The sequence below is a fragment of the Apodemus sylvaticus genome, chromosome 12 (assembly GCF_947179515.1).
Source record: "Apodemus sylvaticus chromosome 12, mApoSyl1.1, whole genome shotgun sequence".
In the NCBI taxonomy this organism is placed as follows: domain Eukaryota; kingdom Metazoa; phylum Chordata; class Mammalia; order Rodentia; family Muridae; genus Apodemus; species Apodemus sylvaticus.
The window spans coordinates 95,915,231-95,929,440 of NC_067483.1; the positions used below are offsets into that span (position 1 = coordinate 95,915,231).

General features: G+C 39.7%; 1 protein-coding gene across 1 annotated transcript in view; it reads left to right on the top strand.

Moving 5' to 3' along the window:
- The window catches only part of Ush2a (usherin), a 723,091-nt gene that overhangs the window by 100,017 nt on the left and 608,864 nt on the right, over positions 1-14,210 (top strand). Inside the window, exons 6-8 of the mRNA XM_052200359.1 lie at positions 519-703; positions 1,174-1,395; positions 2,709-2,802. Coding sequence (XP_052056319.1) covers positions 519-703; positions 1,174-1,395; positions 2,709-2,802 — 501 coding nt within the window. The remainder of the gene's footprint in view (positions 1-518; positions 704-1,173; positions 1,396-2,708; positions 2,803-14,210) is intronic.

Consider the following 14,210-nt stretch of genomic DNA (forward strand, 5'->3'; position numbering starts at 1 on the left):
TCTAAGAAGGTCACATTCATAGGCACCCGTGGTTACTTTTTGGATGGAGCCACTAGGATGCACGGTTTAATCTATTGAATAGCAAAGCATAGAATTGTTATGAATGAGATCACAATATTTGGAACTGATACCCAACGTTTAATGTTCAGAGACCGATATTAAAATGAAATTTATGGAGTCTTTGGACCTTCTTTTATTGATAACATACATTAACCAAGCAGGTGCTTATTCATAGGTGCTTCATGAGAGTTGTTTTCTTTGTCTGTATCTTTAAAACAAACATAATTTGTTTTTTGTAATTTACAAAATCATTGAGAATGGGAAGAAATATATAATTATAGAATGTGTTGCCTTAATTGGAGGTCAGAAGTTTCCAGATGTCCCTTCCTTAAGTTGTCCATCACACTGACTAGGAGGAGGTGAGCCTTAATATTCAAACACAGTATCTTGGCTTCCTTCCTCGCATTCAGTTTCACCACCCCCCAATCCCCAAAAGTAATGGCGCTCTCCATCCCCAGGTGTATCAAATCTCCATTCAGCTCTCAGGCCCTCAGCCCTTGGCCATTCGGATCCAGAGGAAGAAGGCAGACAGCTCACCCTGGGAGGACTGGCAGTATTTTGCCAGACATTGCAATGTTTGGGGAATGAAGGACAATGGAGATTTGGAAAATCCTGATTCTGTCAACTGTCTCCAGCTTCCTGAGTATGAATATCTCAAAAACAGTTATTGTTTAATGAATCAGTGCCTTAGTACTAGTCTGCAGGCCAGCCAGCTACCTAGGCTGGAAGAAATCTCTCTCTCTCTCTCTCTCTCTCTCTCTCTCTCTCTCTCTCTCTCTCTCTCATTGGCTTTAGGGAGATTGAGAGACTCCTGCCTCTTAGAGCTGAGTTTTAAACTGCTGGCTGCTCCTGTAAGGGTTGGGAGCATTCCTGTTTACAACCCACTGCTGCTACATAATAGTATCCCTCTGAATTTGCCTTCCCATGAACCTCCAAGACTGCCTCTCTCTGATGATCACACTTTATTGATATGTAAAATAGATGGAATGTTTCCCAAAGACTGAAAAATCTGAGAATTTGCTGACACTGCATAGAAATAAACCAAGCTTGTGATTTCTATTTGATCAAAACCATGAATAGATGTCTAAAACATAAACTTTCTTTTCTTGATAGTTTTATCCCGTTTTTCCATGGCAATGTCACCTTTGACCTCCTGGCATCTGGACAGAAGTCTCGTCCTGGGTACAATGACTTTTACAATGGCTCAGTGCTTCAAGAATTCATGAAGGCCACTCAGATAAGGCTGCACTTCCGTGGGCAGTACTATCCGGCTGGATACACTGTTGACCTGAGACACCAATATTATGCTGTGAATGAGATCACTGTCAGTGGGAGGTATTTATTGTTCGTTACCAAAGTTTTGAATGCACTGCGATTTTTCACTGTGAGTTTTCTCCTAAAGGATGTGTTTGTTGTACTATTTAAGGAAAATGTAGTAGCTGAAATCTTGAAACAAGCCAGATATAAGCTTGATATGATAAAAATAAGTTGTCCTTCCACAATTTTACAGGGAAATTTTCATCTGAGATTTCCCTGTACTTTATGTAACCTTGTTATCAATGAATTTGTAGAAGGTATTCTCAAAAGATGGTATTCCAAAAGTTGCAATGCATGCAGTTTAGTGTTTGAGTAATTATAATCCTCAGATTATAATTTTAAAAAAGGAAAAAAAGATACAATATATTAAACAAACATGCCACCAAATGTTTCATGCAGTTTACTTAGTTTTAGCATATAATTTATAATATTCTCTATATTAAAAATAAGAAAGATAACTTGAGTCAAATGTAGTACCAGATAGTTGTAAGCGTGACACATGGTCTTCTCAAGTTCATAGTTCAAAGTTTCATAGTGTCACCTGTCTATCATCAGATAAAAGATGTTTGTGGAGCAGGGCAGTGGTGGCACATGCCGTTAATCCCAGCATTTTGGAGGCAGAGGCAGGCAGATTTCTTAGTTTGAGGCCAGCCTGGTCTACAGAGTGATTTCCAGGATAGCCAGGGCTACACAGAGAAACCCTGTCTCTAAAACAAACAAACAAACAAAAAAAAACCCCAAAAACCAAAGATGTTTGTGACCTTAATTCATTGATAAGTTTATCATCCCAATTAAGAATATGACTCACAATAAAAAAATTAGTTTCAAATCTAGGCACCATACGATCCAGTGTGGCAAAGTACATATAGAGTATACTTGAAATGGATTGTTCTAGAAAAATGGTCTATCTTGAAGGTTTAAAGAGATGCCTCCCCCACAAAAACCCAGAAGATACAAAATATCAATAATTGTTTATGTAATATAATAACAAAAAGGATTAGTATTAAAAAACGTAATTTTCCATCTCATTTTGAAACAACAACGAACAAAAATTGAAATCTACATTTTTTTCCTAAGTCTGGCTTGAATGGTTTCAGTAAATGCCTGCCCGGGACAAATTACACATGGTTAGAGGGGTCACTGTGCACCTCATGTCCCTTTCTACGCTGTCTCCACAATATCCTTTTCATATCACTGATGCAAATCATCCAGGTAGTGATTGAAGAGGAGTCTGGTTCACCTTTCTTGAGTGTACAGTGTGTATGTACATAAACTCTTGATGTGTTGACAGTGAGTTGCTTCTGAGGCATGTGTGTCCCTCCTCTTCACAGATGCCAATGCCACGGCCATGCCGAGACCTGTGACAGAACCAGTCGGCCTTACAGATGTCTCTGCTCTCCACACAGCTTCACTGAAGGGCCTCAGGTGTGTTGATTCATCCCAGAAATCTCAAAGGAAAAGGGATGGGTAAATACAAGTGACTAGAAATGTAATTATGGTTCCAGCTTCAGAATATACTTAAATGGATAAAAACATAAAGTATCAATTTTTTTATGGTTTTAAAGCTTTATTGTAGAGAAGTAGAGAGAGAGAGAGAGAAAAGGTAGGGAAATAGAAGCCATCCATGGCCACGTGGAGAGGGAGGAAGGGAACGGGGAGGGGGGAGCGAGAGACAGAGACAGAAGAGTAAGAAGATGACAAAATAAGAGAGTTCGGGTTTTTAAAAGCAATATTATTATGTGAAAATAAAGCTACTGATAAAGTTGAAACATGTGTTTAAAACTAATCTCAAATAAGCTGTATCTTAAACAATGCCTGAAGGTTTTTTCCTTTTCTTTTCATTCCTTTCTTGGTTCATTAGCCTTATATGTTGACCAATATATCATCTAAATTGTTGTGATAGACTGACACTAAACAATGAAAACTTTGATTCCTTCCTCTGAAAAATATTTGCTTGAAAGTTCCTGTACCACAAGGGCATGCTGCCCACTTGTGACCATAGCATGTGAGGGCGAAGATGAGCTTAAAGTACTTGAGTCACAAGCAGGGGGACTCGAGGTGCGTCCACAGCATTTATGTGAAAACCCGGCCATAGCAGTGCACACTTGTAATCCAATGTTAGGGAGGCAGAGAGATTGCCATAGAAAAATCACAGGAAAATGTCAGTTTTAGTTATGATGTATACAAGGTTGCATTCTTTAAACATTTTGTTGATTTGAGAGATCAAAAACACTATTTGATTAAAACCAAGGTTTGGGTCACATTTCACGTGTCTACCGAATGCTGTCAGCAAACCAGCATTTCTCATTTTGTGCATAGCACTGCATGTTCATATTTGTGTGCAGTATATTTTTTGATATTTGGAAACACCTTGTCTTTAAATCACCTTTCAGGATTTGGCAAGGTGCCTATCTGTCCTCTGAGAGACTTAATCAGGTCTAACTTGCTCTCAGCTGCAGTGTGAGTGTGCACAGTCGCAAAGGCCAGAATGCACTGTAAGATGCACCTGTCATCTGGTGCTTGGCGCTGTGCTGGAGATGAAACTAGAGGCCACCGCATGCGGGACAAGTGCTCTCACTGAGCACTTGCCCAGGACTCAGTTGTGTTGTAGACATTCACTTGTGTGCCACTGTTTATCTTCAGACAGGATCATTATAGTATGCTCTCCCTGGCCATAAACTTGCTCTGCAGCCCAGGTAGGACTTGAATTCACAATCTTCTTGCCGGAGTGTCTTGATGATTGGTACAGCAGGCCTGCACCGCCAAATCTGGAGAAGATCTTCTCTTCTAGAGAAGATCCATTTTTAATGTGGCTTACAATATTGTTTCCAAAGTTAAATAAGTTAGATTGATCAATTTACTCATTACTGAGTCAGTGATGCAAATGTGCACACACACATTATACACACATGCATGCATGAGTGCGCGCGCGCGCGCACATACACACACACACACACACACACATATTCCCCAATTTAAAATTGCTCTGAATTGATTTAGCAGAGTACTGAATTTAGCTGGTACCCACAAGCTAAGCTCTACTCTGGCATATTTTTTCTCCTGATGTGGATACTCACATGACCTGAGAACACGCTATTGCTTAGCTCCCAGTGATGTTAAATGATGCAGACCATCTCTGCCTCCCTCCCTTCAACCTCCCTGTCTTCTTCTTATGGCCTTTCTCATTTCATTCTTTCTAATTGCTCACGAGGATGTGCTTGATATTGTATGATTCCTAGATGGTTTCATGCCTCTCCTTAAAAACAGAGGCATGAAATGAATCAAGGTTCATGACTGGTTTTGGAATCAAGGTGTGATTGCTGGACTTGGAATCAGGTGGTGCCTGCCGAGTTCAGAGCTAGTGAATCAGTTCGCTATAATTTAGGGATGAGAATATATTTAAATGCTTCTTATTTAGATAGCATCTATGGAAAGTAGAGCTGTATAATTTTTTCTTTGTCCTGTTTTTGATAATTTGTGAATTTAGTTATAAATAAAAAATGCCACATATGCAACTTGCTGAGAAAAGTTTGCCAAGCACAGCTAAAGGAGAAATGTCAATAGACTATTAAGTTGTTTTCAAATCACCCAACCATAAGCTTTTCATGTTCTGCTTTTTAAAAATGTCCTGATTTGAGCCATTCATTCATCTCCCTTGGAACATCATGTTGTTTTTGTAAAGGCCTGGAAAAGGTACAGGAGGTACGTCCCCAGCTCACAATGTCAGGCTAAGCATTAAGGGTAATCCTCAGTAAACAGGGCTTTTGTGAATGATCACCATTGGGCAAACCAGTGAAAATGTAAGATTTGAGAGCATGCTGGTTCTGGGCAATTTTCTTTTCTGTGAGAAAGTGTGTTTAGAAGACATGAAAGGGGATTATCTGGGGGAGAAATGGGAGGTACATACTCAGGAGCCAGCCTCGCAGGGCCTCCGCCTCGCAGGGCCTCTGCCCACAACCTCCTCCCTTGTTCAGGGAAATGAATCGTGATCTGAGAGTGGGAACAGGGTTGACACAGTTTTGGAATTCTTTTCAGATAAAATTTTCATTGACTTTATTTGACTTAATTAGAAGACCTATGTAAAATACATTGATAGAGTGACAGACTGACAGACAGACAGACCACAACATTCATTATTTAGAATACAATCCAACTGGCCGTCTATTACTGACAATGGGTAACTTGTGTGGTTTAAACCTTCAAGAAGAAGGAAGAGAAGGAAGGAAGGAGGAGGAGCAGGAGGAGAAGGAGGAGGAGGAGGAAGTGGAGGAGGAGGAGGAAGAGGAAAGATAATAATAAAGAATTAAAATCAACTCAAGTAAAAACTATGCTTGCCTTGAAATGAATTAAACCTGGATTTTTTTTTTTTTTTGTTATTCCACTATAATTTGCAATTGCTAGACTACGGACCTTAGGAAGGCTCCCTTACTATCCTTAATATTTCTGAGGAACTCTGATACAATTTAGCATTATATTGGCAATTTAAGTTCTTGACTTTAATATATGATACATATGATAAAATAATGGCATACTTTATTAATAAAGAACATTTTTAGAAGGTTTGTGATATATCTTCCCAAAGAAGATGAAAGATTAATGTACTCAACCTCTTTGGGGATTGATCTGAGGCAAAAAGAAATAAAAGAAAATAAAAGAAATTTAAAATACTATATACTAGCCATTAGCTTAGCTTTCAAGTGGAATTAAGTATTTCAAAGTAGAATGAGTATTGCATGGCATTGAACTTACATTAATCATCAGAACATATTTTCCAATAATTTCCTTTATTCTGTTACCAATCATCAATACTGATGCATGTATTGTGGGGTGTCTAAAAATCTTCCATTTTGAATTAACTGTAGATTTACATAAAGTTATTGATAAAATAACCCAGAGACTTTGTACACCTGTGCTCACACACACCCACAGTAACAAATCCAAAACAAGTCTGTTGTTCATTTCTTTTAGGGTGTATGATTTGAACAACATAGGACACACTGATTTAATATCTAGAGTTGGAAGAGTCTGAGCAGTATAGAGTCTGAGCAGAGTCTGTATAGTCAGCAGCCTATCAGGATGCAGAATGCACACCTCCCCCACCCACAGAAAATCTCTTGTGTTTTGACATCCGGACTCCACCTCCAGATCCCAGCCCACTTTAGCTTCAACTGCTGTCAATATCTATTCTGTCACACACAAGTTTTCAAATCTCATTCTACCAGCTTCTTCTTCAGATCTTTTTCTAACTACTTATGGCAATATCTTTATCAAAATAGGGAGCTCTCATTTCACTTGATCAGATTACCAACTTGATCAGATCCATCAACTAGTGTAGGTAGAAATCATACAGCCCAATAGAGCCAAGGGAATTTGCAGGTCTGCAGTTGTATATTTATGTATTTGCCATTGTGCCTGCATAGCATAATATACCTTCCCGGGCTCTTGCCTTATCCACTGCCTTTTAACTAATTAGTGTGCCTTGGAGACAAGTTCTCATGCTTATTATAAACTGGGGCAGCCTTTGAACTCCTGATTCTCCTGCCTCGGCCTCCGAATGACTAGAGCTATCAACCTTCAACACAATGCCACGTCTTATCTGGGACTTTGATATTCAAGTATTGGCTGAATCTACTCTTAAGAAAGGTGTGACTAGGGTGAAACTTGCTGCATCAGAATTCAGTCTCTGTTCCCTTTACTAGCTGTAGTTGAGCCAAAAGTGATGCAATGTCCTGAAAGTCCGCCAGCACTGGTACTCCGCTGGCTGCTTAGCTATTCCTTCATCACTGTGTGACATCATTACCTGTAAGGAGAGCCAAGCCCTCTCGGAGTAATTTATTAGCGACCATGAATGATTCTCTTATGTTTTGGCTCTAATGTCTGACCCTTTTATAGCATTAATCCTGGGTCTTATGAATTAACTAAGATCAAACACTCAGTGTGCATTTTCGTTAGTATTACAAATAGCAGAGCCAGCATGAAACATTTTATTTAATAAGCTTTCCCACCATTCAGTAAGCTAAAAGATGCCAACATCACACTTCACAATGCTCATTATGTTAAATGGATATTTCCTGTTATTTTATGGAATAGATTCCTTTACAGCACTGAAATCCAAAAGTGTGAGTCACCGTGACTAGCCTGCCCCTCACTGATGCTATCCCATCCATCACGCTTCCAACACTGCTTCCGGCTCTCTGCAAACAGGAAGATGCTACTCCGAATGTATCCCATTTTACATTTTAATTTTTTGTAATACCAGTGAGTTAATCCATTCTCACTAGCATTTGGGCATTTTACATTTTAAATACATTTAATGAATCCCAATATGAGAAATTTAATTTTCTCTCTGACACATAGTTCTACCTTGATAAAACACTAGCAATTTTTCTTGTGGTTGGTACATACAGAAAATATAGTTAAATGGAGAGAGGTTATAGGCCTGTGGACAAGTAGAGCTTTGTGGAAGACACAGATATAATAAAAAAATAAGAGTAATAAAAAGTATTTGAAAGAGTAAAAGTGAAGATATTTCTGAAGTTGACGGTATCACAGCTTTGCTGAACAGACTAAGAAAAGACACATGGATCAAATGTAATAGCTCTGACAACTGCCAAAGATAAAGAGCAGATCCTACAGGTACCAAAGAGAATGAGACACACAACAAGACATGGGGTCAAGAGAGTCTGGTGAAATTATGATTGGCAGTAAGCACAGATGAACTCAGGGGCTGGAACAGAGCTTGGAGGGTGCAGGTTGAAGCCAACAAACCCACATTTGCAACTGTAGACAGACTTGCTTTAAAACCAGGAAGAATAAATAGTGGCCAAGAAAATTTGTGCCAAGATTATCACCAATAGATGGGATTTTTCGGTTTTAAAACTCTTATACATGGTCACGAAGAGGCTGCTTTCATGCAAATATGAGGTGAGCATGCACCCTGTCTACCACATACCCACTCCTGTCTCCCTGCTTCTGAACCAGCTTGCTTTCTGTTGCTGTGATACAGACCGTGACAAGCAACTCAGAGAGGAAAGGAGTTTACTTGCTTTATAGTTCCCATGTCACAGTCTATCATTGAGGAAAGCCAGGGCTAGAATCCAAGGCAGGACCTGAAGCAAAGGCTTCAAGGAGGAAGGATGCTCACAGGCTTGTTCGCCATGGCTTGTTCAGCTTGCTTATTTCATACAACCCAGGACCACATTTCCAGGCAGGTAGCATCACCCACAGTGAGCTGGGTCCTTCCCTATCAAACACCAACCAAGAAAATGCCCCCACAGGATTTCTCTGTGTAGCCCTGGCTGTCCTAGAACTCACTCTGTAGACCAGGCTGGCCTTGAACACAGAAATCTGCCTGCCTTTGCCTCCCAAGTGCTGGGATTAAAGGTGTGCGTCACCACCGCCCGGCTCATGCCTTTCCTTTAGCTCACCTGTCCATTTGTTTCTTGAGAAAATTTCACTCTTTCATTTCATTTGTTTAGTGTGTGTGTGTGTGTGTGTGTGTGTGTGTGTGTGTGTGTGTGAGTGTGTGCACACACAATAGCATGAATAACTCTAGAGCCCATTCATGACATAAAATACAATATTGATCTGTCTGACACTGATTTAATTCACATATATGATTATGTATTCATTTCCCCACCAACAGTGTAACTTAATACTTCTTCATGACTGTACATTTTATTGTGTATATAAATATACACCATGTTTCCCTTATGAATATCTCTGTCGCTGGATGCCCAGATTGACCCCATAACTCAGCTGTTGTATACAGGGCTGCACTAAACACTAATATGCACGTGTCTCTGTGACAGGTTGTCTTCAAGTCATTTGAATGAACACTAAGGCATGCTGTAGCTAGGTTATTGACCTTAGTATAAGAATCAAATTCCAAAATTTATAGAAAAATAGGAAAAACATTTCAAGATATGGGCATAGGCAGACACTTTCTTAAATAGGACAGAAGTCATTCAGGAATTGACAAAAGCAATCTCATGAAATTAAAAGGCTTCTGCACCCCAACCAATAGGAATTTATCCCAGGCATGCAAGAATAGGATACTACCAAACTCAACTATTGGTTTATATAATGCATCATGCCAACAGACTAGTGGTGTCTAGCATGATATTATAGATCATTTCATGCTGTCACAGAAAACTTGAATCTGGGTAATACATAAAGTCAAGAGCCTAGCTTAGGCTCATGATTCTGAAATTTCAGGAGCAAGGTACTAATAATCTTTCAACTCCCATAAGGGTCTCATGTAATTTCAACTCTTGACATAACTCTTGATGTAGTTCCCTATTGAAAAAGGGAGACAACACATGGGGCCAGGTACTTTGCCATATTCTCATTTCTCTGAAACCTAATTCATTGTTGTGATAAAGACAGCTCTCAGTGCTCCATTTCCAAGTTCTGCTGTAGTTCTAACCAAACTTCTGCTTAGGTTTTGGCAGCCAAGCCCCATCTAAGCCAGTGTTGATATGACCGTAGACAATTCAGACAATTGCTAAAAGTGATTGAAACATTGTCAAGAATTATTGACATAGCATGAATTGCAGGGCACAAGGATGAGAAGACCTAGATCTAGTACATTACTATATTCCAGCCATGACGAAAGATATTTGCATTAGAAGCAGAATATTGTGTATTAGCACTTAGTGAAAAGAAGTATTTATGTATAAATCTGACATAAAAGGCTCAAGATCTAGGTGATGAAACTACTTCTGATGACACACATCACAGACTGCATAAGAGATACTTCTGATTTGTAGATAAATCGGACGTCAGTTTTACTCTATAGATTCAATGAACGTTCACTTAGAATACCAACAAATATTACCAGTTAATATTTTATATTTCTTTATGGAAAGGCCAAAGATGCGTAATAACTTATATAATACTGGAGAAGAAAGTTTGGCCTATAGTGATCATTATTAAACAGCTACAGCAAGACAATGTGGTATCAGCTGCAAAATACAGAAACAGATTAGTGGAATATAATCCAGATCACAGAGGTAGAGCCATAACACTGTCTACTTATCTTTCACATATAAGCAAAAGTGATAAAGTAGAGGGCAGGGAATATTGTCAACAAATGTCATGAGAATAAATGTATATCATATTCTAAAAATAAATAAATATAACATAGTTTTTATACTCTACAAACATCGACTCAAGTGAATCATAGCCTCAGTGTAAATGTAAAATTAAACTTAGACATTACCTGTAAGACAAATCTATATGATCTTTAGTATGATAACGACTCTTTAAATAGACATAAAACAAACATGATTGAAGAAAGAAGATGCAAGCAACTGACTTGTATCCAAGTCAAACCTTCTCATCTGCAAAAGAGGATGGGAATGAACCACAGACAGGGAGAAGAAGCTTTCCGAAGAAAACCGTAGTAAATGACTACTCCCCAGGATCGGCATAGCACACTTACGTTTACTTTTCAAAAGCTGTAACCTGAGAGAAAACTGGGCAAAACCCTTGAACTCAAGAGCCATCACAGTCTGTGATTGTGATAGAGCCATCCTCTAATCCTGCAGGCTAGCATCTCCTAGGCTGAAACACAACCGAACATTACAAATGAGCTGCTGGAACCTGCAGAAAGAAAGAGGAGGACAATGGTATGATTTGTAAATAAGTTTATTTTCATATTTGGAGCAAAAAATGTTAAAATCATTGCCAGAAAAAAAGAAGAAAATTAAAAAACGAAACCCAAAACAAAAAAAAATTCACAAAATCCTCATGAATTCTTCTTCCCAGACCCTGCCAGAGTTTCCTTGCTCAGATGAATAGAATGGAGAAATGGAGGAAGCAAACAATGGAGCCAAGTTAGTAGGTTTTTAAAAACCACTTAAATCGAAGACAACAAAGTCACACCCCTCTCCTTTATCTTAGTACACAACGTTAACGGTCAGTAGTACTGTCTATAAGTTAGGCGGCCACAATAGATGTCAGCGAGCCTTTAAGTTATGCATGTTTTAAAACAAGTTTTAAAATGAAAATTTAAGTAGTCATTTCTCAGAATCTCCATTTCTGTAACATTTCTTTGCAGAAGTTTACATCCTTAATAATCATTCTTTATAACCCACAAGTCCAGTTCATCTTTGTCCTTATTCCTACGCACATGAAAGCTCACCAGGTTTCCTTCACCAACAACTGAAAGTGATTCTCTCTGCTCCAGCAGCCATAAATGCCTCCAGCTCCTCAGCTATGGGCAGAGCATCAGGAGCTTCTCTCTACCTCAAGCTGGAATTCTTAACTGTTCTGATTTTGTGGAGGTCATGGGCAGGGAACCACAGCTACAGTGAGTTTATGTGTACAACAGCCATGGCATGGCCAAAGCCCACCTCTCCTAGCCTCCCACCTCTCCTAGCCTCCCACCTCCCCTAGCCCTCCCACCTCCCCTAGCCTCCCACCTCTCCTAGCCTCCCACCTCTCCTAGCCTCCCACCTCTCCTAGCCTCCCACCTCTCCTAGCCTCCCACCTCCCCTAGCCTCCCACCTCTCCTAGCCCTCCCACCTCCCCTAGCCCTCCCACCTCCCCTAGCCTCCCACCTCTCCTAGCCCTCCTACCTCCTCTAGCCTCCCACCTCTCCTAGCCCTCCCACCTCTCCTAGCCTCCCACCTCTCCTAGCCCTCCCACCTCTCCTAGCCCTCCCACCTCTCCTATCCTCCCACCTCTCCAAGCCCTCATGTCTAGATCATATGAGTTATAACAAAAGACAGGAAAGGCCAGAGACTGTGAGGGGAGCACGTTGGAGGATTGGAGTCAGGGTGAGAGAGGAGGAGGTGGAGATGACCAAGCTACAGTGTTTGCACATATGAAAGTTTCAAAAAACAGAAAGGGAAAAAGCATCATATCATGTTTACTAGGCTTTCATTTACGTTTCTTGTCCTACATGTCCTTAACAAAAACAAAAACAAACTACAAACAAAAAACTGTATCACTCTCTGCCGTTTATTTGCATGTCATTTAAAAAGGAACATTTTCATTTTTGTTGATATTAGATGCAAACAATGCAAATACTCTATATCCTTCTAGTACACACACACATACACACACACACACACAGAGATGTATTTTATTTCCCATAAAAGTTAAAAATAACATATGTACATTTCATTTGATTTTAATACATATTTAAAATAACTCTTTGAGAACTTCTTACCATGGGTTTTGAGGATCTTCATCTCCCACTGTTACCTGACTCCTCCCAGATACACCCATACCAACAACCAACATCAAGTGCCCACCCACCTCTCTCTCTCTCTCTCTCTCTCTCTCTCTCTCTCTCTCATACGCACACACACACACACACACACACACACACACACACACGCATGCAAACACCACCAAATCTGACTTGAATTGGAGTATATCTTATCATATGTGGAGACGTGCACCAGGGCATGACCCACACTGATCTACAGTCTCATGTAAAGGGAAATGAATGCCCTTCCTACAATTGTCAAAAACACTTTAATATAAGACAGCAAATATACACTGTGGGAAAAAAACTAAAGTATAAAACTATACAAAGTATAAAAGTCACTTGTTCCTGCCACCCACAGAGATCTCCAGCCAGCAATGTGTCCAGCTACGTTCAGCTCCGAGAATTTTGAGACTATGTGTCAATCATTTTTCTGCCTCCCTAAAGTTGGCTGCATACATATATGAACTGCTTTTACCTAGAAAATGCGATTATATTAAACATCTTTCTTGAACTTGATTTTAAAATCTAAACTGTATTATGAATACCTATGTGCATTTATAAGTATATGCATTATGTTTAAGCATTATGTATACTTACTTTGGGGCATTGAAAACATTTCATCTATTCAGTGTAATAAACACATCTCAAGAGGTCAGGTCTTTCCTTTGAAATTTGAAGCAATTTCACAGAGAAGTTTCTCTGTGCAGAAACTGGCCCCCGTGTTGGCCTGACATGCAAGTAAATAGCCATTCTAGAGATAGATTTGCACTAATTAATTATCTTGATGAATCCCTGCATCTCTAGTATTTATAGTGGTAAAATGCCCAAACTGACAAATGTGTTTATCTTCACCAAGGAACACAATGTTACCCATTTTGCCTATGTCTTAAGGCTGTACACCAAAGGAAGGATAGCTGTTTCAATAACAGCTAGTGACCAGGATCAAAACCATCCCACAAGCCTGTTGCAAAATTCATTTTTAATTGAAAACATCAAGAAGCAAGGATTGTGTTTTTGGAACATTGATAGAGCAGTCTTATGACAAGGCCTTGCGATTGTGGCTTGTAGGTTGAAAATAAGGACAAAAAAATCAAATGAGGAAGAAAAGCATTTAGATCAAAAGGAAAGGAAATAAAGAAGCCGTTGTTTCCGCGGACATCAGAGGACTTCTTTGGCTGGATCTGCGCCGCTCTCTAATTCCAGCCTGCGGTTACATCGTGGAACACTAACTGTGTGTGTGACCAGTGTGTGACAGGGCCCCACTCCCACATCCTTCCTCTTCTCCACCAACTTTTATGAAGAAAGTATCATTTGAAACATCACCCTGGGGTGAGAAAAACTCTTTCAATAAGATTTTTTGAAGTAAATCAAAACAGCAACAAAAACAAATTTTAATAGAAAACAAGCCGAGTTTGTTCCTTACAGAGAGTTTTTAAAAGAATAGACATGAGGACAGATGCATGGGGGATGGTTCTGGGCAAGGCAACTGGGGATGCTCAATTTTCCCCTTCAAATCCCAAGAACAAGGAACAGTTTCCCTTTTCTTCCACTTATCCAAGTTGAGGATATCTCCTCTGAACCCACAGCCACTAGAGACAGTTGCATCCCC